This window comes from Sus scrofa, chromosome 5, assembly GCF_000003025.6.
Source record: "Sus scrofa isolate TJ Tabasco breed Duroc chromosome 5, Sscrofa11.1, whole genome shotgun sequence".
Classification (NCBI taxonomy): domain Eukaryota; kingdom Metazoa; phylum Chordata; class Mammalia; order Artiodactyla; family Suidae; genus Sus; species Sus scrofa.
In genome coordinates this window covers 44,286,995-44,313,406 of record NC_010447.5, presented here as the reverse complement: position 1 = coordinate 44,313,406, position 26,412 = coordinate 44,286,995, and the positions used below count along the sequence as shown (strand labels likewise).

Genomic DNA, 26,412 nt, shown 5'->3' with positions numbered 1-26,412 from the left:
AAAAGAAGTTCTTAATGAATTAAGTTAAACAGAGAAAGACAAATACTACATATCACTTACATGTTGAATCTAAAAAGTAATACAAAGGAATGTTTATACAAAACAAAGAGATTCACAAATAGAGAAAACAAATCCATGGTTACTAAAGGGGAGAGGGAAGAAGGGAGGGGCAAATTAGGGGTATGAGATGAAGAGATACAAACTATTATGAATAGAAAATAGAAAAGCAAAAAGGATGTATTGTACAACACAGGGAATTACAGCCATTTTCTTGCAATAGCTTTTAACTAATTAATTAATTAGTTTGCTTCCTAGGCCCGCACCTACAGCATATAGAAGTTCCCTGGCTAGGGGTCCAATTGGAGCTACAGCTGCCAGCCTAAGCCGCAGCCACAGCAACGCGGGATCGGGATTGGAGCCACATGTGCAACCTACACCACAGCTCACAGCAGTGTCAGATCCCAGACTGGCTGAGGCCAGAGATCAAACCCATATCCTCAAGGATCCTAGCTGGGTTCATTGCTGCTGAGCCATGATGGGAACTCACACAATAGCTTTTAATGGAGTATAATCTGTAAAAATATTTAATCCCTATGCTGTACTCCCAAAACTAGTATTAACTTCAATTTTTAAAAGGGAGAAAAACGTGGGTTTTTTTTGCATTTACATTTTTAAATAAATTAAAGGAATGCACTGTTGTTAACATGCATCACATGAATCAACTCTGGGGTGTTATACTGAGAAAAAAGAGTCAATCTCCAAAGTTTACATACTATATATTCCATTTATATAACACTCCTTGAACTAACAAAATTTTAGAAACAGAAAACAGATCTCTGGTTGACTGAAATCTGGGTGGGGTTAGAAGGAAAGAAATGGGTGTGCCTATTAAAGGGCCACAATACAGATCCCTGTGTGACAGAAATGTTTTATATCTTGTTCTATATCTATAGTCCTGCAAGATGTTACCATTGGTGAAAACTAGCTAAGAAATACTTTAATGTCTCTGTATCAGTTCGTACAGCTGCATGAAAATCTACAAGTATCTTATTATAAAAAGTTTAACTAAAAATAAATTTTAAAAGCAGGGTGAGGAGAAAAAAAAAAAAACCACTAGGGTCAGGTCTTCACTCCTGAGATTGTAATTAACTGTTCCCAAATGCATCCTGGTCTCCAGTTTTTGTTTTGTTTTTAAAGCAACTCAAAGGATGATAAGGCACAGTCAGGTTAGAAAACATTGTTCTAAATGCTCTCCCCAACTCAGTTATAAAAGTTTAAAAAGCAAAGGATAGATTGAACCATGACTGGGGGTTTGTAGGTCAGATGTATTGAAAAGACATAGAAAGGGAGGTGAGGCTATAAGCAGAAACACAGGAGAAAGTCTGAGCAAAGCAGGAAAACCATCCCATAACCCTATGGTTCCATGGAAAGGCAAGGATGTAAAGTGGGGACTAACCACAGGTCTTAGTTAAATTTCCTCCAATACACCGTCCCCCTGAATGCTCACCTGTGCTAAGTGGGTAGGTGGGTTACTGTCATTCTCTTTCTATAAATGATAAAGCTGAGGTACAGAGAAGTTACACAACCTGTCCAAGATCATGTGGCTGTTTTGTGACAGAGCCAGGGCTGACAACTCTTAACTTTGGCTTATCTTTGGCTTAAGTCAATATTAAAAAAAAAAAAGATTTTACTAAGTTATGCAGGTACAAAAAATTGAACATCTGACAGTTTGAACTAATGTTCTAAGTATTTGGGTTAGACCATAAAAGGGTCAGAAGGATATACAGAACAAAGTTAAAAATACATTTCTTTGAAATCTTCTCTATATCTGCATCAATGAAATACACACAAAAAGTAAAATGTTTATGCATATACTTCAGCTTTTAGACAAAGCACCTACGAAGAAAAAAAAATCATTTAACTTCAAAAGTACAAACAGCACTTCTAAGCAAGATGGAAGGTAAAAACTACATGGCAAAAGTTCAAAATATGGAAGAGTTATTCATACAGACCTAGTTGAACAGGCTTTTCCAGATGTAACAAAGACAGATCATTGTTGGGAGGAAACTATGTGAAGCCAGGATGAGTGTACACAGCTTTCACTGGTATCAAATCACTATTTCCTATGTTCCACAAGTAATGTCTTCCTATTACCAGGTTATCTGTGATAGTACTTGTCATAAGAAAAGAAAGTGGGAGAAAAAGATACTACTTTTAATAAGGCCATCATTTTTCAAAATTACTAAAAATATATTCTTTAATGTTTCTAATCCGCACTAAAACCTTTATTATCTTGAATTCTTAGAAACTTTGGGTGTCTCATTAATCTGATCCTTGAGAAAAAATTTAAAGTATCTACTCTCTTGCCTTCATAACAGCAAGTAAAATAATTTCGTATTTTTTAACAATTAAGATTCATGATGTCTCAAGGTAATGTTTTTATATATTTTAATCATAGTATTATATGTTATACAAGGTACTGATATAATGGTCACTGAAACTATTCTGAAAGTTATAGTTACTCTACTTCCAAATACAGTGTTTTTCAAAGAAGTATCTATCTAAGGACTACACGCATTAAATCTGGCATGTCCATTAAAAATGAAGAATTCAGAATTCCAGTTGCAGCTCAGCATGTTAAGAACCCGAACTAATTTCCATGAGGATGCAGGTTTGATCCCCAGCCTCGCTTAGTGGGTTAAGGATCTGACATTGCTGCAAACCGAAGCATAGGTCACAGAGGTGACTCAGATCTGGTGTTGCCATGACTGTGGCCTAAACCAACTGCTGCAGCTTCAATTTAGCTCCTAGCCTGGGAATTTCCATATGCTGCAGGTGCCACTGTTAAAAAAAAAAAAAAAAAAAAAAGAGAGAGAGAGAGAGAGAGAGAACGAGAACCCCAGACATAACTTGTAAAATCAAAATTCAGAATTAAGATTCTAATATTTCATTTACAGCAAACTCAGGTAATGTTAAGCACATGAACATCTGAAATCTGCCTAATAAGGATTCCTTCTTGTGACTTATCAAAACTAAGAGTCAGGGGATGGTAAAGAAATTGAGTTTTTGGTTCATTGACGTTTCCTGCTCACCATATTATTTGAGCAGATGCTTTTATTACCACACCAATTTTGGAGACACTGAAAATGTCAACATCTACTCATTTAACTATGGGACATTATGCAACAATGTCAACTATCTCACTACTTCTGGGAGATAATATTAAAAATGGCAAAGTTAAGATTCCTTTGAGGGAGGAGTTTTCAGATATCTCCATATCACACTGAGACCAAGAGTCAGATAAAAATAAAGGAAAAATGGTTCTTTTAAAGGACATTCCTTAGGGAGTTCCCACTGTGGCTCAGTCGGTTAAGAACCTGACATAGTATTAATGAGGATGTGGGTTTGATCCTCGGCCTAGGTCAGTGGGTTAAGGATCCAGCATTGCCAAAAGCTTTGGTGTAGGTCACAGACTGTGGTGTTGGCCAGCAGCTGCAGTTCCAATTCAACCCCTAGCCTGGGAACTTCCATATGATGCAGGCAGAGCTCTAAAAAGAAAAAAAAAAAAAGACATCTTTAAAATTCTTTGAAACTTTACACATTTATTCTGAGAGTGAGCATGAGCCCATAGAAGATAGGAAGAAGGAAAGGAATCCATGTTTGAGCAACTCCTGGGCTCCTGGGCTCTAAGTACCATGTTAAGATACTGATGCAAAATATTGAGACATCATTCCCTTCATTTTGTGGATGGGGGGAGGTGTTGTAGTTACTTATTAACTAAATCACACCTAGAAGCAGAAAGTTGATTTTATAATTAAAACCTATTCATAATAAGTGTATTAGTGAAACACAGAAAGTTGCATCAGCCTTATCTGGGCATTCATTTACAAGTTAGGGACTATAACTCTGGGAGCTGATGCTTAATGTTTCTTGTATTGTGGGGAGATCAGAAGGAGTATAGCCACTGTGGGTCCTCAAACAGCTTCTCACCACTCCCACCTCCACAGCCTTGGGACACACACCTAAAGTTACAGTGTGCGGCTGTCAGGACCCACTGTTTGCCAATCAGTGCACCGCCACAGTAGTGCTGTCCTTGGTGCTGCAAACTGACCAGCCAGGGCCATGACATTGAAGGGGCGGCATGGCCACCGACCACCCTGGGCTCCCCAAGCTCGGCTAGCAGCATATCTGTATTTCTCTCAGAGCCTTCCATAAGAAATGGGTCAACAACCGGAATTCCACATTTGTCTTGGGTAGGCTGTCTTCTGGTATTTTCTACTGTCATCCCTTAGAAAAGTAACAAGAAAACATTAGACATCAATACTTATGAAAGTCTATTAAAATCTCAGACTAAAGATATTTATTTCTTTTTCAGTTCAAAACTAGGCTTCTTAGCAAGAGATGAGAGTGATCTTCTATTGCTTTTTATTTTATTTTTTATTCCCAGGACTGTGGCATGTGGAAGTTCCTGGGCCAGGGATAAACTCTTGCCACAGTAGTGACAATGCTGGATCCTTAACTGCTAGGCCACTAGGGAACTCTTTCTATTACTGTTAAATGAGCAAACATCAATAATTAACTAAACATAAGTATATACATCTTTAGATAAATCAAAACACAAATCAATTTTAAAAAAATAACATTGTACTTAGGCATGAAATTACTAGAGATTGTTCTTTCTGTGATATTATTTGTGTTACACCAATATAAGATATCTAGACACATCAAAATATTTTATGCTACATGTATTCAAAATGCAATGCATATATATAAAGGTAAAAGTATAAGGAAAATCTCTAGCAATATGTTTACTTCATTCTCAGATTTTAAATTTACCAGAAAATAAAAACAAGATATTCATTTAAGCATCTTCTCAAATGTGAAGAAAATCAAGCTTCTCCATAGCCATGTAATTTGAGAATGATAAGATATGCTCATTTGTTAAATCCTTTTCTTCAGATTCCTTTTCTTTTCTACATTTCTTTTTTACATCAGAAATCTACTTAAACAAAAAGTTCCTAGCATAGTGGATTTGTTTGTTTATTCAATACTTACATCAAAAGTCATTTCTACTTTCTCTTCAGATATGTCTAAAACATGGACTCTCTACCATTTACATACATAAGTCTAAAAATATGCAAACTCTTCAAAACTAAGATTATCCTAGATTTTAGGGGAAAACATACAAAAGGTAATTGTTCTAATATGTTTCTAGTGCATCAAGGTTTATTGCACTACTGCATGCTTTTTATTGCATTTGTAATCCACATTTTCTGTGGTAGCTAAGGCTTTGGGGGTGTTTGTACACATATATCACAGCAATATTTTATTAGCAGTCAACTTACTTTGAAAATACTTTAAAAAAAGAAGTGAGGAATACTAAATATTTTTACTTTGAGAATAAAGTGTCAGTTTAGAGATTTAGTAATGGAAAGACAAAAGCAATAGACACAGGAGAAGAGTCGGTTAGGTGAGTATCCCTTTAACAATTAAAAATCACATCTAGAGGTGTTTCCTTGTGGTGCAGTGGCTTAAGGATCCGGTGTTATCATTGCTGCAGCTCAGGTACAGTAGCCTGGTCTTGACCCCTGGCCTGGGAATTTTCACATGCAGTCAGAGCAGCCAAAAAATAAAATAAAATAAAAATTTAAAAATCACACCTATAGGGCGATATGTTTCAGAAGTCTATAGCTCAACTCAAGGACTCTTAAGGAAAGCCCATTCATTGTACTATTCCAAGAAAGATAGAGTGACATCAAAAAGACCTTTGTGTTCACATGGATTGTTTGAATTTTTCTACAATTACACTTCCATCAAGAGACTCGCCTAATAACAGATTCATTAGGTTTTTTTAGTCTTAAGCACAACTGATGAAATTCTAGCTTAAGAGTAGATCAGATAAGCATAAAAAAAAATCAGAACATTTGTTTCTATTTTATACAGAAATTTGACTAAAATATTCCTTTTGAGGGCTCTTCACGGGGGTGGGGAGGTGGTTACTTAATAAAAGAGAGATGTTAACAGAGACAAGGAAATGCACTGAACTCTACCTTTGTTTCAACTTGAATGGCCCCACTGAATCTTTTAAATAGCACTGAATTTTATGTTTATCATTATTTCTTAAATGAAAGTAACATACACACACAAAGCCATATACACACCCCAATTAACTTTATTACCTCACATGATCTATCGGAATGATCAAAATTTCACGCCTTAAGGAATGGTTTGAAATGAAGTTATCCTGTTTTTAATATTAGAGCAAGGTCTCCAGGGGTCTCCAGGCTCTATTTTTTTTTTTTTTTTTTTTTTTGTCTTTTTGTCTTTTCTAGGGCTGCACTGGTGGCATATGGAGGTTCCCAGGCTAGGAGTCCAATCAGAGCTGTAGCCACCGGCCTATGCCAGAACCATAGGAACTCGGAACTGAGCCGCCTCTCGACCTACACCACAGCTCATGGCAATGCTGGATCCTTAACCAATTGATTGAGGCCAGGGATCGAACCCACAACCTCATGGTTCCTAGTTGGATTAGTTAACCACTATGCACTGGCGACAGGAACGCCTCCAGGTTCTATTTTAAGGCACATGCAGTCCCTGCATTAATAGTTTTTGGTTTTGTTTTTTTGTCTTTTTGCCATTTCTTGGGCCGCTCCCGCAGCATATGGCGGTTCCCAGGCTAGGGGTCTAATCGGAGCTGTAGCTGCCAGCCTACGCCAGAGCCACAGCAACGTGGGATCCAAGCCGCATCTGCAACCTACACCACAGCTCACTGCAAGGCATGCATTAATAGATATTTTTTAACAATTACTTACCATTGATAGGCAACTGGGTCCCAAAATCACTTTTCTGTGATTGCTTCTGAATCACATCTTCCAAAATAAGTCTAAAACCTCTTTCTCCCACAGACTCATCAGTCTTAAAATTCACAGTTAGGTAAGCATCACTGGATATCAAGACAAATTCTTTCTTGGAGCCACATAAGTGAGCTGCAAAGAAAGAGAAACTCAATAATTAAAATATGAATTTTCCTGTGTAATTACATACGTAAAAGAGGGAGAAGAGAGGAGGCAATAAATTCCAAACTGTTGGGAGTTCCCGTCGTGGCTCAGTGGTTAACAAATCTGACTAGGAACCATGAGGTTGCAGGTTCCATCCCTGGCCTTGCTCAGTGGGTTAAGGATCTGGCATTGCCATGAGCTGTGGTGTAGGTTGCAGACGCACCTCAGATCTCGCGTTGCTGTGGCTGTGGCGTAGGCTGGCAGCTCCGATTAGACGCCTAGCCTGGGAACCTCCATATGCTGCGAGTGTGGCCCTAAAAGGACAAAAAAACAAAAAATGAAAAAAACCTGTAAATATGACAAAGGAATGATTATCAGTAATGTAAGATCAAGACCTATGGGATGAAATTCATGATTTGATGGCAACAATGAAAGAGTATAGCTTTTTAAAAGATCAGAGTGAAAAGACTGGGCTAGCAATTGATATGGAAATGATATAAAATTGTATGGCAGTCTTTCATCATAAGGATGGGAAAAGAGGCATTTCCATGAAGATAAATGGACAGAGAAATAAAACTAACAGGACAGTGTTATGGACCAAATGTTTGTGTGCCCCCAAACTTCCTATGTGGAAATCCTAATCCTTGATGTGATGGCATTAGGAGGTGAGGCTTTTGGGAGGTGATATCGTCATGAGAATGGAGACTTATAAATCCTTTTCAAAGAGATCCCAGAGGCGCTCTAATCCCCTTTTTGCATCATGTGAGGATATAGCAAGAAGATAACTATGAACAGGAAACAAGCCCTTACTAGACACCAAATCTTGGACTTCCAGACTTTAGAACTGTGAGAAATAAAGGTTTGTTATTTAAGCCACCTAGTCTATGGTATTTTTGCTATAGCAGCCAAAACTGACTGTGACACACAGGCTACCCAAATACAGACTAATGGTCCTTTTCTAATTCAGAAATGCAGGGATTTCCCATTGTGGTTCACCGGGTTAAGAACTTGATGTTGTCTTTGTGAGGATTCGGGTTCAATTCCTGGCTTTGTTCAGTGGGTTAAGAACCTGACATTGCCACAAACTGTGGCATAGTTTGCAGATTTGGTTCGGATCCAGCATTGCCTTGACTGTGGTATAGACCACAGCTGCAGTTCCAATTTGACCCCTAGTTTGAAGTTCCATATGCTGCAGGTGTAATCATAAAAGGAAAAGAAAAAAAAAAAAAAAAACAAACAAGAAACACAAAAGTTGTCATAAAGGTGACCTTGACAGTGATGGGACATTTGCTGTACATTCTCTAATTTAAATTCTCTCAAGGAGTTCCCGTCGTGGTGCAGTGGTTAACGAATCCGACTAGGAACCATGAGGTTGCGGGTTTGGTCCCTGCCCTTGCTCAGTGGGTTAACAATCCGGCGTTGCCGTGAGCTGTGGTGTAGGTTGCAGACACGGCTCGGATCCCACGTTGCTGTGGCTCTGGCGTAGGCCGGTGGCTACAGCTCCGATTCTACCCCTAGCCTGGGAACCTCCATATGCCGCGGGAGCGGCCCAAGAAATAGCAATAACAACAACAACAACAACAACAAAAAAAAGACAAAAAAATAAATAAATAAATAAATAAATTCTCTCAAAAGAGTGACACACTATGGACTGGTCTTAAAGATCATATTATCTCAGAAATATGAGAAAGATGAGGAGCAGGGGACTAGATCATCTCTATATCATTCTCATCTTCAAAGAATCTGTTTGGCAAATTGGATGTGGTGGGGAGCTTTGGGGATGCATCATGTCAAGTAAAGGCATTCTGGGTAAAGTGACAAACACTCTGGAAGTTTTAAAATACTAGAAATGGGAAAATATTACTCTGTTTTTCAAAAAGGAGATTTGAGGGTTGGTGGGAGTCAGAACTGGTAATGGGTAGGAGACAGAAAAATACAAAAAAGCTAGAGGATTTCCAATGTCCTGTATCAGTGAAATAGTGTAGCTTGGTCCTGACAAGCTCAGGTTCTATAGCTAAACTACTGGTTTGGACTAGTTCTACCTTTTATGAACTATGTGGCCTTGGGCAAGTTATTTAACCTATCTGTGCATCAATTTTCTCATTTCCTTAAAGGAGATAAAAATAACACTCACATGGCATTCTATGAAGGTATATTTTGAAGCATTATAAGTGGTTTATTTATTTATTTTTTTTTTTGGTTGCACCTGTGGCATGTGAAAGCTCCCCAGCCAGGGACTGAACCCATGCCACAGCAGCAATCCAAGCTTCTGTTGTGACAATGTCAGATCCTTAACCTACTGCGCCTGTGCCACAGTGGGAACTCCCAAGTGTTTGTTAAATAAATCTCAGCAAATTATTACAGCAAATTATTAGACAGATGGTTTTTGAACACTTGGAGAAGGAAATCAGTGGTCATGACCAGCCAGCATGGGATCCTTAACATGTCATATTAAATTAACCTAATTTAATTTCTGGAAAGTTAATTAGATGGTGACTAGGAGGAATGAGATAAACTTAATGAATCTTGATTTCAGTGAAGCACTTAATAAAGTGCCTTATGATGTCCCTGTGAACAGATATAAAATGTAAGTGGATAATTACATGGCTAGGAAGTTTCACAGCTGATTAAATAACTATACAATGTGAACCTGAAGGGAAGATATTAATGGTATGGAAGTGGTTCTATACTTGGTCCTACCAAGAACAGTATTTCTATGAAAGACAGAGAACACATTAATGAAATGTATAGGTCTAAGATGAGTGGCTGAATAAGAAGCAAGGAACTAGGTTAAATTTAGAATTTTAGTCGAGTTCCCATGGTGGCTCAGTGGTAATGAACCCAACTAGTATCCATGAGGATGTGGGTTCGATCCCTGGCCTTGGTCAGTGGGTTGAGGATCTGGCATTGCCGTGAGCTGTGGTATAGGTCACAGACATGGCCTAGATCCTGCGTTGCTGTGGCTGTGGCATAGAACAGCAGCTGCAGCTCCAATTTGACCCCTAAACTAGGAACTTCCATATGCTGTGGGTGTGGTGCTAAAAAGACAAAAAAAAAAAAGAATCTCAGAGATAATTTAGTTCAATCTTTTATCTCACACCATGTTCCTTCTAAAATATCCCTGGACAGGAGTTCCTGTTGTGACTCAGCCAGTTAAGAACCTGACCAGTATCCATGAGGATTCATTTGGGTTCGATCAATGACCTCATTCAGAGGGTTAAGGGTCTGGCATTACCTCAAGCTGCAGTGTTGGTTACAGATGCCAGGATCTGGCATTGCTGTGGCTGTGGCATAGGCTGGCAGATGCAGCTTAGATTTGACCCTTTGCTTGGGAACTTCCATATGCCACAGGTGCAGCCCTAAAAATAAAAATAAAATAAAATATTCCTGGGCCTATGATAGCTGGCTGTGAAAGCATTACATGGAGCTTATGAGCATTTTCTCTTTTGGAACAGGTCTAATTCCTCATGTTGAATCAAAAGGTGTCAATGTAAAGACAGCCACATAGCATAGTGGCTAAGGATACAAGTGTTTGAATCACGGTACTTGGGCTTGAATCTCACTTTCTCTACCTATTAGTTAAGTCACTGGGGATAAGTTACCAAATAGTTTTGTGACTTGACTTTCTTATATTTAAAATGAGGATATTGTAAACTACCTCCACATGACTGTAAAGTAGATCAAGAGCTATATGTTTTCAGGACTATGCCTGAACAATGGTAAATGCTCAGTAACTATTAGATATGAATAAGCAAAACAAGTTTCATACATGGCCTGAGAACTTCAGTGAGAAGTCCATAAATATTTGAAAGGAAGAATTATGATCCTTCTTTCTTCTTTCCTCTCTAAGGTAAACATGCCCAGGTGTCCACACCCTTCAGCATCCTGGTCATTATGTTCCATGGATATGTTCCAGTTTGTTAATGTTCCTTAAAATTGATGTATGACCAAAGATGATATTTAATAATGAATATGGAAAGGACAAAAGTCAGACAGACTGGACATTGATTATGAAGATCTGTGAGACTGAGCTAGAGAATGGCAGCTCAGTGCCAATCCTAAATTTAACCATACAAGGGAAATTATTTATCTTATAATTTTTTACCAGCACTGCTCTGAAATTTTGTAATCATTTGGTATTGCTGAAATTTTGATTTCAAACCTCCTACTTTCTAAATCACCACTTCTTATTTATCCTAATCTATTAGTATTTCCCTGCTATCATTGTTTGATCACTCCATGACCTTTTGGCTATTAAATCCCATTTTATCCATCATCCTCTCAGAAAGTGGGAGTTTTTGTTGTAAATGGAAGCAGAGAAATGAAGCAACAGATATCTTGTTCTACTTTGTTTTGAATGATGGCTAACACTAGAATATTTCAAAACTGATGAGAACGATGGAGGACATTGATGATGTCAGAGAAAGGGTAACTCAAGGAAATTTATGAGAAGCTGGTAACTCTCCAATTGATATCTCAAGCCCAAACTTAAGACACCATGTGGTCAATAAATCTCTAAGGATTATTTAAAATAATTGTCCTTTGCCTTTTTATAATTTACCCTTGGGTCTAAAGAAAGCTACGTTTACAGTGAGGATGAAATCTAAGTAAACCAATTCTTTAAAAGTTACCTTCAAATACAGTTAGAACCTCTTAAAACATATGACCTACTGAGAAAAACAAAATCAGTGTGCTCCCTAATGGTAAAATGAGATAGGAATCATGGGACTAAAATCAAGAACAGCTGGAATTAAAGGTCAAGATCCAGTGAGTGTGGTCTCATGTTCAGCCCATTGTTCAATAATGACTACTATAGATTCTGAAGAAGGATCTGATAGAAAAATCACTGGCAATAAATGTTATCATTCCTGAGGCAAATGTAGGTCATGGATTCCCTATAAATGATTATATAAAGGCTGAGAGAATGACACTCAATGCAGGACATTTAAGAAAGTTCAATTTACCAAGTAATCTTGATTGCTGATCTGGTCCATCATAAATGTTGAAGTAATCCCATTTACAGCTCCAAGATTCTTCTGTTATAAAGTCGTTAATCACTGCCTTCATTCTATTTCCTGACAAGGAATAAAAAGTCCAAGTGCAGTTCAGCATGTTAGGATAAATGTTAGGATAATTGGGAGAGGTGATCTCAACAGAACTAACTGGAATCAGATCCAATACTGGACATCCTTGAGGCAAAAAGAAAAAAAATATTTAATACAATAATCAAAGAGCTGAGTTACTACTTCTGGACTCTGGTTTTAATGCCTACAACTAGGTCATTAAAACCTCAACTGTAATGTAATTTTATTAAGTTCTATCACTGTTTCTTTGCTTTCAAAGCTGCTTACACAGGGTTTAAATGACTTTTGTTTGAAAAACTGACGCCTTCCCAAAGAAGACACACTCAAGTTCTTTGACCTTAACTCATAAACTGTGAACATTTAAATCACCCTTATCTACATTCCAATGTAGTTCTGTCACATCTTTTTAGCAATAATCTTCTAAATCCCTGAGTAAATTACACACCCATAAAATTCAGCCTATAATTCAAATTACAATCATTTATTTAGTAGGGGAAATGTGGATCACTCTCATATAGTTGAAACCAGGATATTAAGGTTCACAAGGGCAAAGGGTCTACTATACCAAAAAAATAGGAATTCTTGACATTTGGGGCTTTTACTCCAAAAGCTCTAGGCATTACCCAACCTAAAATTAATGCCATCCAAAAACTGATTTACTTCATCAATAATCTTATAATTTTAGTTTCACTATGCAATGGCCCAGAAGAGAGAGAGACAGAGGGAAACATATACATAATCCAAAATACATAAAACAAATGGAAAGAATGCCAATGAATAATGGAATTAAAAAACTTGGGGGATAAACAGATGTGTTTCTAACCTAATAATCAGATAAGGTCCTACCTTCTCACTCTCTACTCCCTAATCTGCCTCAAGTGTCCACTACTCCTAAAGTTAGATACTACGCAAATCAATATAAATTCATATTTCACTGTAAAGCAAACAGAATAAGGACACAACACTTGAACATTTTTGACAAAAGCTAGAGTATGCTTGTCTAGCTGCAAGGATATTCCCTACTCTCTTTTGATAATATTAGGTAAACAAAGCCAAGCTCATGGATTCCTTACCTCCTTTATTCTCTTACCTTTATCAGTAACTTTAATTTTTCCTCTCATGGAATCTAGAATAAGAGAATATTCAAGGTCAATATTTCCATTTCAATACTTTATATTGCTTTATTCTTTTGATTGTGATACATGTACGTTGTAGAAAATTTCAAAGAAGAAAATAAAAAGTCTCTTGTAGTCAAAGAATGTATGTATGTGTGTGTGACTGACTGGGTTACCTTGCTGTACAGTAGACAATTGACGGAACACTGTAAACCAGCCATGATGGAAAAAATAAAAATCATTTTAAAAAAATCTAAGAAACTAGAGAATACCGATAATCATTACACATAAACATCAACAAAAGATTTTAAAAGCAAAATGTAAAATAAAGCACCACTATCTTGAACCTCAAAAAAAAGTCTGAGTTTCTGCTGTGATGCAGCAAAAATGAATCTGACTAGAAACCACGAGGTTGCCTAGAAACCATGAGGGATCGAACCGATCCCTGGCCTCACTCAGTGGGTGAAGGATCTAGCATTGTCATGAGCTGTGGTGTAGGTCGAAGACACAGCTCAGATCTGGCGTTGCTGTGGCTGTGGTGTATGCTGACAGCTATAGCTCTGATTAGACCCCTAATCTGGGAACCTCCATATGCTGAGGGTGTGGCCCTGGAAAAAAAGACAAAAGACCAAAAACAAAAAAAATCTCTTGTAGTCCTATCCTATAAGTAATCAATACTCATATTTTAATGTGAATCCTTCCTTTTCCTATGCGATGATATATACATTTAAAAAGTTGTATTTCAATGTACATCATTATAACCTTTCCCCACTTAATTTATTGTGACTCTTTTCCCATACTACTAAATATTGCATATATATTTTAGTGGTTTTATTATTTTTATTCATATAGACATGACAATTTCTATTAATATACTTTAATTTCTAATCTCAAGAATATGAATGATGAGTCAGATCTTAAACTTCACACATGGGTAAATCTATTACATTTCTGCTGTCATTGGGAAAATGGCTGCACTAAAGGTTCTCTGAGTTTATCTGAAAACAGAAATTGAATTCATATATAGTCTGCTGAGTTGACTCCTACTCATTTTTTAACTCTAAGCCAAAGGGATTCCCATAAGCAAAACAGATGTATTTCTTACCCATTTATTACATTAGGAGCTACCTCCTTACACTCTACTCACTAATCTATCTCAGCTAGACAGTCAAACAGCTATTGCGCATGGACTATTTGCTAGGCATGGTTGTATGTTTTGGAGATAAGAGCAATGGTGCATGCTTGGTGTGGCCAAAGACAGAAAGGAAGGCTGGCATGGCTGGTATGGATGGAGGACTGGAAAAAATCATACAAGTAGTCAAGGAGGTAACCAAGAGCCAGATCATATCCTGTAGATCACTATAAGGACTTTCACTAAGAGTGAGTTGGGAAAACACTGAAAGATTATAAGCAGAGGAGTAACATAATCTGAATTATTCATTTTAAAATGATTACTCTGGCTGTTATGAGTAAAATAGACTAAAGGAAGGCTTGAATCAGAACAGTATGTTGGAATTATTGAGAGGTAGTTCAATTCTAGATCAATTTTGCTGAAAGCTCACAGATGAACTACATCCATGAGAGATGTGAGAAGAAAAGTCAAGGATGACGAAGGTAATGGTTGACAAATTAATTAGTGAAATGTAGTTGCCATCTACTGAGATGGAGAAGATTGATGGAGAAGTATCTGGAGACAGGGATAGGAAATCAAGAGTTGAATTTTGGTCATGTTAAGTTTGAGATGCTCATTAAATAGCCAAGTGGAGAGAGAGGCAGATAGACACAGTGCTGGAGTTCTAAAAAGAAGTTGGGACTGGAGATATACTTTGGGAATTATCTGTGTATACATGGTATTTAATCACTTCGCTGTACAGCAGAAATTAACACAACATTGTAAATCAACTATAATTTAAAAAATAAAAAAGTAAAACTAGGAATTGGGTGATACCACTTAAGAGTAAGTATAGGTAAAGAATTTGAAAAGAAAGTCAAGGACTGGGTCTTGGGACACTTCAAATTTTAATGGTAGAGAAAATGAGAAGCAACCAGCCAAGAGACTCTGAAGGAGACTAGTGAAGTAAGAGGAGAGCCAAGAAACAGTAGTTTCCTGGAGGTCATGACAAATGAGATTCCAGAAGGAAAAAGAGCTCAGCTGTGCCAAACGCAGTTCTTAGGAGGACAGAGAGGTGACTGTTGGGTCTGGACTCATTGGTAGCTTTGGCAAGAACTTCCAGGGAATGGTAAGAAAGAAAGCCTTATGGGAATGGATTCAAGGAAAAATGAGAGGGCAAAAGGGGAGACAGTGAGTAAAAATACATTCCAAGAGGTTTTGCTATAAGACAACAAAGAAATTAAAGTTTTCCTAGAATTCCATGCCCATCCCTTATCAAACTAAGATCCCTCCTTCAAAACTTAATACAGTTGTTTTTTTCTCACTGTATATTTTCCTATATGATTACTTGATTTGTCAACCGAAAGAAAAGTGCAGGGAGTTCCCGTCGTGGCTCAGTGGTTAACGAATCCGACTAGGAACCGTGAGGTTGCGGGTTCGATCCCTGCCCTTGCTCAGTGGGTTAACGATCCGACGTAGCCATGAGCTGTGGTGCAGGTTGCAGACGGGGCTCAGATCCCACATCGCTGTGGCTTTGGTGTAGGCTGGCGGCTACAGCTCCGATTAGACCCCTAGCCTGGGAACCTCCATATGCCGCAGGCACGGCCCTAGAAAAGATGAAAAAAAAAAAAGTGCACAACATAAGAGCTGTGAGTTCAAGTTTCATTTGGGGTCTTACTGAGGACTGTAGCCCAGGAGATAGCCAGTCAGTAGTTCCGAAAAAGCTGTTCCAAAGAATTAGGGAAGAAGCCATTTTAAATGTGATTTGGCTAAACACATCTTGAGAAAAGGTTACTGCTAGTCACAAAGAACAGAGATCTTAAGTTAATGATTTTAGTGCTTTTCTATGTATAGGAAGATGCAAAAATCTGCACTTATTAAAATTCTTCCTGAGATATACATCTAACAATGTAAGGGGTCTGCCCTTCCTAAGCACAGAGCATCCTGTTATCAATTTAATTTCCTCTATCCAAAGCATAGAGTACACTGTCTGTCAGTGACTGCAGTGGGTTAATCCTTGCAGAACTGGGTGACAACATTTGCTGTCCTTCTTTGTTTATAGATTATTAACTATCCTCCCTACTAGACTGTAGACTCTTCTAGGGTAGTGACTGTCTTATTCATTGCTGATTCTTGGTGCTTTAAACATGGCCAGGCATCAGTTTAAAACCATTCATTGATAGTCTGAATAAAGATGTGAGATTTTACTCATTTTATTTATGTTAGCCCCTTAAGGTATACTTTGACTCATATGACTTGAACTTGATACGTCTTCTTAGTTATCTCCATCTAACATTTTTCACATTACCAGACTAAAAAAGTAAAGTACATTTTATAGAAACACCTCTCCAATTGTATTCCAATTACATTTTAAATGGGTATGAACTAGCGGTTAGAGCAATTTTAATAACTACTCAGAATTCAGCATAATTGCAAACGTTTTCTCCATAATACCCAGTTTCCATAATTTGCAATAGTTCTCAATTTTCGTAATGCTATCAATATTGTCACCTAAACTATAGGAGCATTAGATAAAGCATATGTTCAATAATCTGGTTACAACTGATATATACCAAACAAGTTTAAAAAAGAATTAATTACTCTTAATACTTGTAGAGTAAGGAAACTAATTTTGAAATGGAAAAATTACTTGAAACTTTTAGGCTAGGGATAAAAGTATTCTACCATATTGCTATAATATTCCAAATATACAGAAAATTTGATGAAATTATTAAATGCTATAAGAAAAAATGAAAAATCTCATCAATCTTATGCTTTACAGAGGTTTAACTTGAGCCCCTCCACAAATAACAGAAATCACAACCTTAAATATTTTTTTCCCCTAAAGTGGACAAATGAAAGAATTCAAAACTGACAATTTATTAGATAACACATATTTTTCTTTTAATTGAAATATAATTGATTTACAATGTTTTGTTAATTTCTGCTGTTCAGCAAAGTGATTTGGTTATACATATACATACATTTTTTAGTATATTATTTTCCTTTATGGTTTATCACAGGATATTGAATATAGTTTCAATGTGCTATAGAGTAGGACATTGTTGTTTATCCATTCTATACATAATAGTTTGCATCTGCTAACCCAGACTCCCAATCCAACCCTCTCCCACATCCCCCTTCCCCTTGGCAACCAAAAGTCTGTTCTCTACATCTGTGATTTTGTTTCTTTTTCATAGATAAATCCATTTGTATCATATTTTATTTTTTATTAAAGATTTTATTATATATCCAAATATCTTTTTATATGATTTTTATTTTTTCCATTATAGTTGATTTACAGTGTTCTTTCAGTTTCTACTGTATAGCAAAGTGACCCAGCCATACATATATATATTTTTATACATACTCTCTTAAAAGAATATGTATATGTATGACTATATATATGATAGTCATACATATGTTTATATAGTCATATATATGTCATACACACACACACACATATAGTCATATATACATATATTACTTTAAAAGAATATATATAGTCTTTTTCTATTATCCTCCATCATGCTCCATCACAACTGCTTATCTACTCCAAATGCAATAGTTTGCATCTATTAACCCCAGACTCCAAGTCCATCCCACTCCCTTCCCCGTGGCAACCACAAGTCTGTTCTCTATGATTTTGTTTTCTGTGGAAAGTTTCATTAATGCCATATATTAGATTCTAGATATAAGTGATATCATATGGTATTTGTCTTTCTCTTTCTGACTTACTTCACTCAGGATGAGCGTTTCTAGTTCCATCCATGTTGCTACAAATGGCATTCTTTTGTTCTTTTTATGGCTGAGTAGTATTCCATTGTATATGTATACCACATCTTCTTAATCTATTCATCTGTCAATGGACATTTAGGTTGTTTCCATGTCCTGGCTATTGTGAATAGTGCTGCAATGAACATACGGGTGCATGCATCTTTTTCAATGAAAGTTTTGTCTGGATATATGATCAAGAGTGGGATTGTTGGGTCATATGGTAGTTCTATATTTAGTTTTCTGAGGTACTTCCATACTGTTTTCCATACTGGTTGTGCCAATTTACATCCCCACCATCAGTGAAGGAGCGTGCCCTTTTCTCCACACCCTCTCCAACATTTATTCTTTGTTGATCTGTTAATGATGGCCATTCTGACTGGTGTGAGATGGTACCTCAGAGTAGATTTGATTTGGATTTCTCTAATAATCAGTGATGTTGAGCATTTTTTCATGTGACTGTTAGTCATCTATATATCTTCTTTGGAGAAATGTCTGTCCAGGTCTTTTGCCCATTTTTCCACTGGGTTGTTGGTTTTTCTTCTGTTGAGTTGTGTAAGTTGTTTGTGTATTTTAGAGATTAAACCCTTGTCAGTTACATCATTTGAAACTATTTCCCCCCCCCAAAAAAAAAGGTTGTCTTTTTTAGTTTTTTTTATGGTTTCCTTTGCTATGCAAAAGCTTATCAGTTTCATTAGGTCCCATTTGTTTATTTTTGCTTCTATTTCTGTTGCCTTGGGAGACTGACTGGAGAAAACATTTGTAAGGATGATGTCAGAGAATGTTTTGGCTATGTTCTCTTCTAGGAGTTGGATGGTGTCTTGCCTTATATTTAAGTCTTTAAGCCATTCTGAGTTTATTTTTGTGCATGGTGTGAGGGTGTGTTCCAGTTTCATTGATATACAAGTGGCTGTCCAGGTTTCCCAGTACCACTTGCTGAAAAGACTATTTTGTTCCCACTTTAATTTCTTGCCTCCTTTGCAGAAGATTAATTGACTGTAGGTGTTTGCATTTGTGTCATATTTTAGATTCCACATATAAATGATATCATATGGTATTTGTCTCTTTCTGACTCACTTCACTTAGTATGGTAAACATATTTTGTAATAAACCACAATAAAACAAAAACATATGCATAAACAAATATGAAAAAAGTAATAAACTTACCAGAAATATGAAAAGAATATCTCAAAGAAAATTCTTCCGTAGCCAAACTGACATTGTATGTGAGAATCAACATCATACGAGGACCATGCGATTTTAATGAAGGTGAATCTCCTTCGCATAGGTTTCCTAGCCAAAAAACCCCCACAAATTCTTACTATTTATCAAGGCAAAGGATATTGAGCAAAGTAAAAGGAAAAAAAACCCTTTTCTAAAAACAAATTTATACCATATCCACTTCCAACAATATAAGAATAGGAAAAATTAAGCAAAATAAAACATAATTAGAACAGAGAGAAATGTTCGTTTCCGAGCGTAAGTTCTGAGAACCAACTAGGACACTGTACCCAGTTCTTATAACGCCTAAAATACTTATTATTTTAAAGCTATATAATATAAAGAAGGTAACATGGTCTAGCTAGCTCATGAGGGAACTAAAAGTTATTTTTGTCACCAGACTAAAAATAACTGTATAGAAGGGAGATATTTGGGCCTCAGCTACACAAAACCTTCATTTATCCACAGCATAGTAAATGAATAGGAGGCAGGGTACAGTGACTGACATGAAAGTTAAAATGACTAGCTGGTCTCAATGAAATTTTCAGGCAATAGTTTTAGAGGTCTCCTATGACTCAGATTCTTAGGGCTAATTAGTAATAGTTTTGCTCAACCATCCATTACCCCTGGATTTCTAAAGCATCCTTCAGGAGTTCCCATTGTGGCCCAGCAGGTTAAGAACCCGACTAGTATCCATGAGGATGCACGTTCAATCCCTGGTCTTACTCAGTGGGTTAAGGATCCGGCTTTGCCTTGAGCTGTGGTATAGGTCACAGATGCAGCTCGGATTTGGCACTGCTGTGTCTGTGGTTAGGCCAGCAGCTGCAGCTCTGATTTGCCCCAGCCCCAGAACTTCCATATGCCCTAAAAAGACACACAAAAAAGCATCCTTCAGAAGATGATAGAAACTGGTATTTACAGATGCTTCTCCCTCTTGTGAGCCAGAACTGTCATGAAGTTCTCTGTAACTTCTACCCTATGAATCTAATTCAACTTCTAGAGCAAAACACTCTTCTTTCATCTTTTGTTTTTTATAGCTTTCTTTAAGATTAGACTGTTTGTTTACTGAAGAACATTTAGAGAATTTAATATATAATTGCTATAATCCTGCAATCTTAAAATATCTACTTAAACACATTGGTGTGTCTCCCTTTATTTTAATCATATACAGCACCATTTTAAAAAATTTAAATTATACTATGGACTTTTTCATTAAAATCTTTTCACTTAATAGCACATGCAGGATTCACTTAATAGCACATGTTAGGTGAAAACATTTAATGGCTGCGTAATATTTTATCCTATGGATTCACTATTGTTTTTCTTAATTTCCTATTTAGATCCTGGATTTTTTGACCATTATCATACATAATGCTAGCCTAATGAATATCTTTCAGATAAATGTAAAACATATTTTTATAAGTATGGCTAAAAGTAGAAACCCTGAATAAAATGTTTTATGCAGTAAAATGACAATTAATAAAAAATTAAAAGGTTTTATAGCTTTCAAAATACATTTGTGTATCTCCCTTTAGAAAGCATATTATACATTTACCTCAACAAAACGAAAATATCTGTTACACTGCATTTTATTTACTAAGTACAATCACTCTTCAAAATATTTTTGTCAATGAAGCAGGTAAGATTTTTTTCTCATTTCTGTTTTAAAGAGGTTATTTTTGGGGAGTTCCTATTGTGGCACAGAGGAAATGAATCCAACTAGTATCCATGAGGATAAGGGTTCAATCCCTGGCCTCACTCAGTGGGTTGGGGATCTGGCAATGCTGTGAGCTGTGCTGTAGGTTGCAGATGAGGCTCAGATCCCACGTTGCTATGGCTGTGGCATAGGCCAGCAGCTGCAGCTCTGATTCTGCCTCTAGCCTGAGAACTTCCACATTCCACTTGTGCAGCCCTACAAAGCAAAAGCAAAAGCAAAAGCAAGAAAGGAAGGAAGGAAGAAAAAGAGAGAGCTATTTTTTCTCATACATTATGAGAATTACTTGCCTATTTTTCTATTAAAGTATATTTAGGAAAACAGAGTAATTCTGGATTGTGTTTTAAAATTAACTGGTTAAACTCTTGTTTATGGTTCTATTTAAAACTTTTTTTTTATATTAGGGATCCTCTTAATTCTGAAAGAATATACCTGTGCTTTATGATTGTTTCATCAGAGTTAATCATGATAAGGTTGATAATCCAAATCTGCTTCCTAAGACAAACCATTTCTAAGTTTAACTGATCACACTGCGTCTGCGACCTATACCACAGCTCACAGCAACATCAGATCCTTATCCCGCTGAGCAAGGCCAGGGATCAAACCCACAACCTCATGGTTCCTAGTTACATTTGTTTCCGCTGCACCACGGCAGGAACTTCTGAAACAGATACTCTAACAAAGGCAGTTTGCTGTAACATGAGTTCCAGTGTGTTCATAGCTTCAAGTGAACAATCTAGAAACTAGTAAGCTTTTCACTATCTCAGGAAAATTGCCCTTTTAGTAAACATATGGCCAGAGGGTCAATAGTCACTGTGACAAGAGACAAAATAGAGAGAGATTTAATTTAGATTGTATGGCAACTGATAATGTAAATATTCATTAACTTTTCTTATCTGTCAAAAGAGGCTAAGATTAATCCAGTGTCTTTTGTTTTTTAAAATGCTTCGGGTCAACAGTTTGTAAAAATTCCCTACATTAATTACCTTAAACATTTCTCAGTTTTTGAAAATCCTAAATGTGTTACTTGCTTTTTAATTTTATTTCTGTTAAAGAAGAAAACTTTTTAGTTATACAGGAATTTATTGATAATTTCCCACTGTCTTCAATTGCTTTTACATGAGAGGGTCCTTTTCCATCCATAACCAAGATAATTGCCTATTTTTTAAAAAACTTTTAATGGCTTAAGAAAAATGCTTAACGCTTTAATCAACTGTTCTGTGTTGGAGAATATAATTTGTATTTTTTCCTCATCTGTAATGCCAGATTTATCACATATCAATGACATAAGTTCTGGGGTCCTTTCTGGTCTATTTATTTCCACTCATGTGTGTTTCTTCTTATACTAGTACTACCCCTGGTTTTGTTTGTTTGTTTTTGGTTTCTTATTCTTTTGGCTTCACCCATAGGCCAGAAGGGAACTCCCTATTCTATTATAATTATCATTGTTTTAAAGATGGGCTTTTTTTTTTTTTTTTTTTTTTTTTTAGAACCACACTTGTGGCATATGTAAGTTCCCAGGCTAGGAGTCCAATTGGAGGCTGCAGCTGCAGGCCTAGGCCATAGCCACAGCAATGCCAGATCTGAGCCACATCTGTGACCTAAATCACAGCTCAAGGTAATGCCAGATCCTTAACCTACGGAGTGAGGCCAGGGATTAAACCCGCATCCTCATGGATACTAGTCAGATTCTTAACCTGCTGATCCACAAAGGAAATTCTCTTAAACTCTGTTTATTATTATTATTATTATTATTATTATAGTTGATTTACAATGTTCTGCCAATTTCTGCTGTACAGCAAAGTGACCCAGCTATACATATATATTTATCTTCCATCCTGTTCCATCACAAGTAATTGGATATAGTTAAAGTATGTTTTGTTTTGTTTTGTTTTTTGGTCCTTTTTGTCTTTTCTAGGGCCGCACCCTTGACATATGGAGGTTCCCTGGCTAGGGGTCTAATCGGGGTCTACTGGCCTACGCCAGAGCCACAGCAACGTGGGATCCGAGCCAAGTCTGCAACCTATACCACAGCTCACGGCAATGCTGTATCCTTAACCAACTGAGCAAGGCCAGGGATTGAACCTGCAACCTCATGGTTCCTAGTCGGATTTGTTAACCACTGAGCTACGACAGGAACTCCAAACTATGTTTTAATACCAATAATTCACTTCATCATCTGGTCATTTTTTTCCCAAAAAAACATTTTCAGCTAGTTTTATTTAAGGATAAAATTCAGACTTATTATCAATTTCTTCCTCACTCTCTGAAATAATTCCCACTGGGATTTTGCTGGGGTTTGCTATATTTATAAATTAATTGGGAGTACATTAATGTTAATTTTATCTTCCAGTTTTGGAACATGGTACTTTTTTCTCTTCAGATCTGTGTCGGTGAAATCTCACATTTCATTTTAAGGTTACACCTAGTTACAAGGATTTTGTTGTTGATTGTAATTGAAGTGATTTTTCCATTATATCTTTTAACTAATTTCTACTGGGATGGTTTAAAGGACATAATTTATCTCTATTTTTCCTAATTTGACTTAGTTATAAGATACATAATACATTTTAAATATTAAACTGTTCTTGAATTCTTGGGATATAGCATAGTTGATTATATTTAAAATATTCATTCAGTAATCTACTGACCCCCAAAACTGAGTTAACCCCTATAGGCTACAAAAATTGAAATAGAATAACAAAGCTTTTTGTGGAAAAAGAGGAAATAGTACTTGTGTTTTATGAACAAATTCTAAGTAAGGAACAAATTCAAAGTAAAGAATCATAGATATATAGTTCATTAATATCATAAATTATAACTGACAGAACTAATGTATTCTTTCTCCCTTTTTATTTATTTCTTTGTTCTTCTAAACCATGCTTTCTCTGACAACTCATTGAAGGAGAGGTAACAGGGAAACAACAGTCTAATCTTTTCTTCTAAGCAGCACAATTTTAAGAATAGGAATTAAAATGCATATTTCCAATTCAAATACAGAAGCTTGGTTGCTTTTGCAAGAGTGCTTAACATGCATTCTTTCATTTAATTCTCAAAGTAACCTCATATGGCAAAGTAATAGGTGTTTTGTAAGGCAAGAAAGCAAGAAGAAGAGATAATTTCCAAGGATACACTAGATGCCTAGATGCCACACTCTCCCCACTAGAAGCTATATATGGCCTTGTTGATGCTAAGTTGACTCAGGAACCAGGAAAGTTCCATGTTTACTTACATTCCCTTAAGCAGAAACACAAAGATTGTTAGTGTATCCACTTCAGGGATGGTAATGCAAGTTCAAAGAATGAAGGGACAGTGGTTTAGCAACTGACTATTTTATCAACTCTGGCAGGACTCTGCCTAAGTAGGAGAATGGCACTGGCATCCGGGTCCTTTGCAGAGAGTTAAAGGCCAGCAAAGTGCCACACATCCTCTCCATCTGGGTTGTCACCTTGTTTCATCAGGCATATGTATCTCTGGCTTAAGGAAATTGGGACCTTATAATGCCCACGTATGTGTGTGTGGTAGTGATGGTGGGATGTCTCTTATCAATCACATGAAAAGTTACAGGTAGATTATCTTCATGTCACAAATAAGTACGGTGACCCTTAGAAAGCTTAGGGAACATTCCCATAGTTACTGAATTACTATGTGGTAGAGCTGCATACGATCTATAGCCAGGATGATCAGATTCCAGAATTCTAGACTGATAGATCCTGTCTAATTGGGTAACGTTGGTCAGCCAGCCCAAATCCCATTACCATTCCCCTTTTCTCTAGTCATCTCCCAGTCAGGTATGGGCAAGTGACACATTTGGCCAAAGTGACTTAAATATGGGATAGGATTCTTGAAAACATATTTGCTTTCTCTGCAGTGATAATCTTTCCCTGTGCTGCTTCTTCCTTTTTCTCCAGTGTAATAATGACAATGGTAGAGCCATTATGGAACCATTAGGAAAAGGCCAGGAGAACTGCAGTAATGCCAGTCTTCACAGATTTGAACTGTTGAGCATCTCTGTGGATTTCTGCATCCCTCTGGATCTCTTTCAGAATAATAAAATTAAGTCACAGTAATCATGTTTTCACCTGTTATCTAATACACCCATTTAATGCCTTTTCTGTGAACATTATTTTGCCTGATTAATATTATACTCTCGATTCTTTTCGTTACAGTCGTCTAAGAGGTAAGAGGTTTATTCATCCTTGATTTTTAGTGTTTCTGGGTAAGTTTAATCTAGGTATGACCCAAATAAACAGCATACAATTGGGTGTTATTTTAATGTAACCAGAGAGTGTTAGGTGACTCTCAATTATAAATATAAAAAATAGTAACAGTAAGATTATTTCATTGCCACATAAGCAGAGATTCATTTCTATCATCTGTAATTCACATACTGAATATAAAATGTTCTAAGAATATTTTATGAAAGAAAAGCAACAGTATAGTTCTTCATGGGAAATTAGTTACCTATTAATTTTCTGTCTGATCCAAATCCTTCATAAACCCACAGGTGACCCTGACAGGCCAAGGGCACTGGTTTCAGCTGGAAGTTGATAACATCCAGGCGAATGATGTGATTTAATGGGGCTAATAATCTCCAGTGGCAGCTATGGTACAGATGAAAGAAAGTCAGAAATGACTTTTAAATAGCATATATTGTTATTTACTTGGTTCAGAATCTAATGCATCACTCAGTGAATCCCTGTCAGGAACTCCCTGCTTTTTTGTGCTTAGGTAAAAGAAAGGTTTCTACTTAAATTAGAGCAATGAAAAATAGTCTGTAAGACTGAATTTGTCAAAAGTTTTAACTAAGCTCACCCTTGTGGTGAATGGTTGGTCACTCAATTGTAATATTCTATGTTCAGATAGGCCATCTATAAGAGAGTCAAGCAAGTATTCTTGCCCCAAACTTCCCCAAATCATATAAATTCACTTACGATTGATACTGCATGAACCTCACTTTTTGTTTTTCTCACTTCAAATTTATTCTAATATTTAATTCAGAGAGCGTTCTCTTTTCACTGTGGCATTTTAAGAACTATTTATTGGAGTTCCCATCATGGCTCAGAGGAAATGAATCTGACTGGTATTCATGAGGATGCAGGTTTGATATCTGGCCTCACTCAGTGAGTTAATCATCCAGCGTTGCATGAGCTGTGGTGTAGGTCAAAGATGTGGCTTGGATCTAGCATTGCTGTGGCTGTGGTGTAGGCCAGCGGCTACAGCTCCAATTGGACCCCTAGCCCGGGAACCTCCATATGTCATGGGCGCAGCACTAAAAAGACAAAAAGAAGAAAAAATTTTTAAAAAATCTATTTATTCACTATGTACTCTGTACCAGAGTTTTACATACACTATTTCAATCTCTAAAACGTTTTGATAGAGATTTAGCTTTCCA

The 26,412-nt window shown here is 36.7% G+C and overlaps 1 protein-coding gene across 1 annotated transcript in view; it reads right to left on the bottom strand.

Moving 5' to 3' along the window:
* OVCH1 (ovochymase 1) overlaps positions 517-26,412 on the bottom strand; it is an 84,637-nt gene continuing 58,741 nt past the window's right edge. The window contains exons 22-28 of the mRNA XM_021092126.1: positions 25,482-25,621; positions 19,250-19,375; positions 13,173-13,208; positions 11,963-12,187; positions 6,813-6,986; positions 4,023-4,287; positions 517-2,173 (exon numbers count right to left, since the gene is read on the bottom strand). Coding sequence (XP_020947785.1) covers positions 2,068-2,173; positions 4,023-4,287; positions 6,813-6,986; positions 11,963-12,187; positions 13,173-13,208; positions 19,250-19,375; positions 25,482-25,621 — 1,072 coding nt within the window. The 3' untranslated portion in view covers positions 517-2,067. The remainder of the gene's footprint in view (positions 2,174-4,022; positions 4,288-6,812; positions 6,987-11,962; positions 12,188-13,172; positions 13,209-19,249; positions 19,376-25,481; positions 25,622-26,412) is intronic.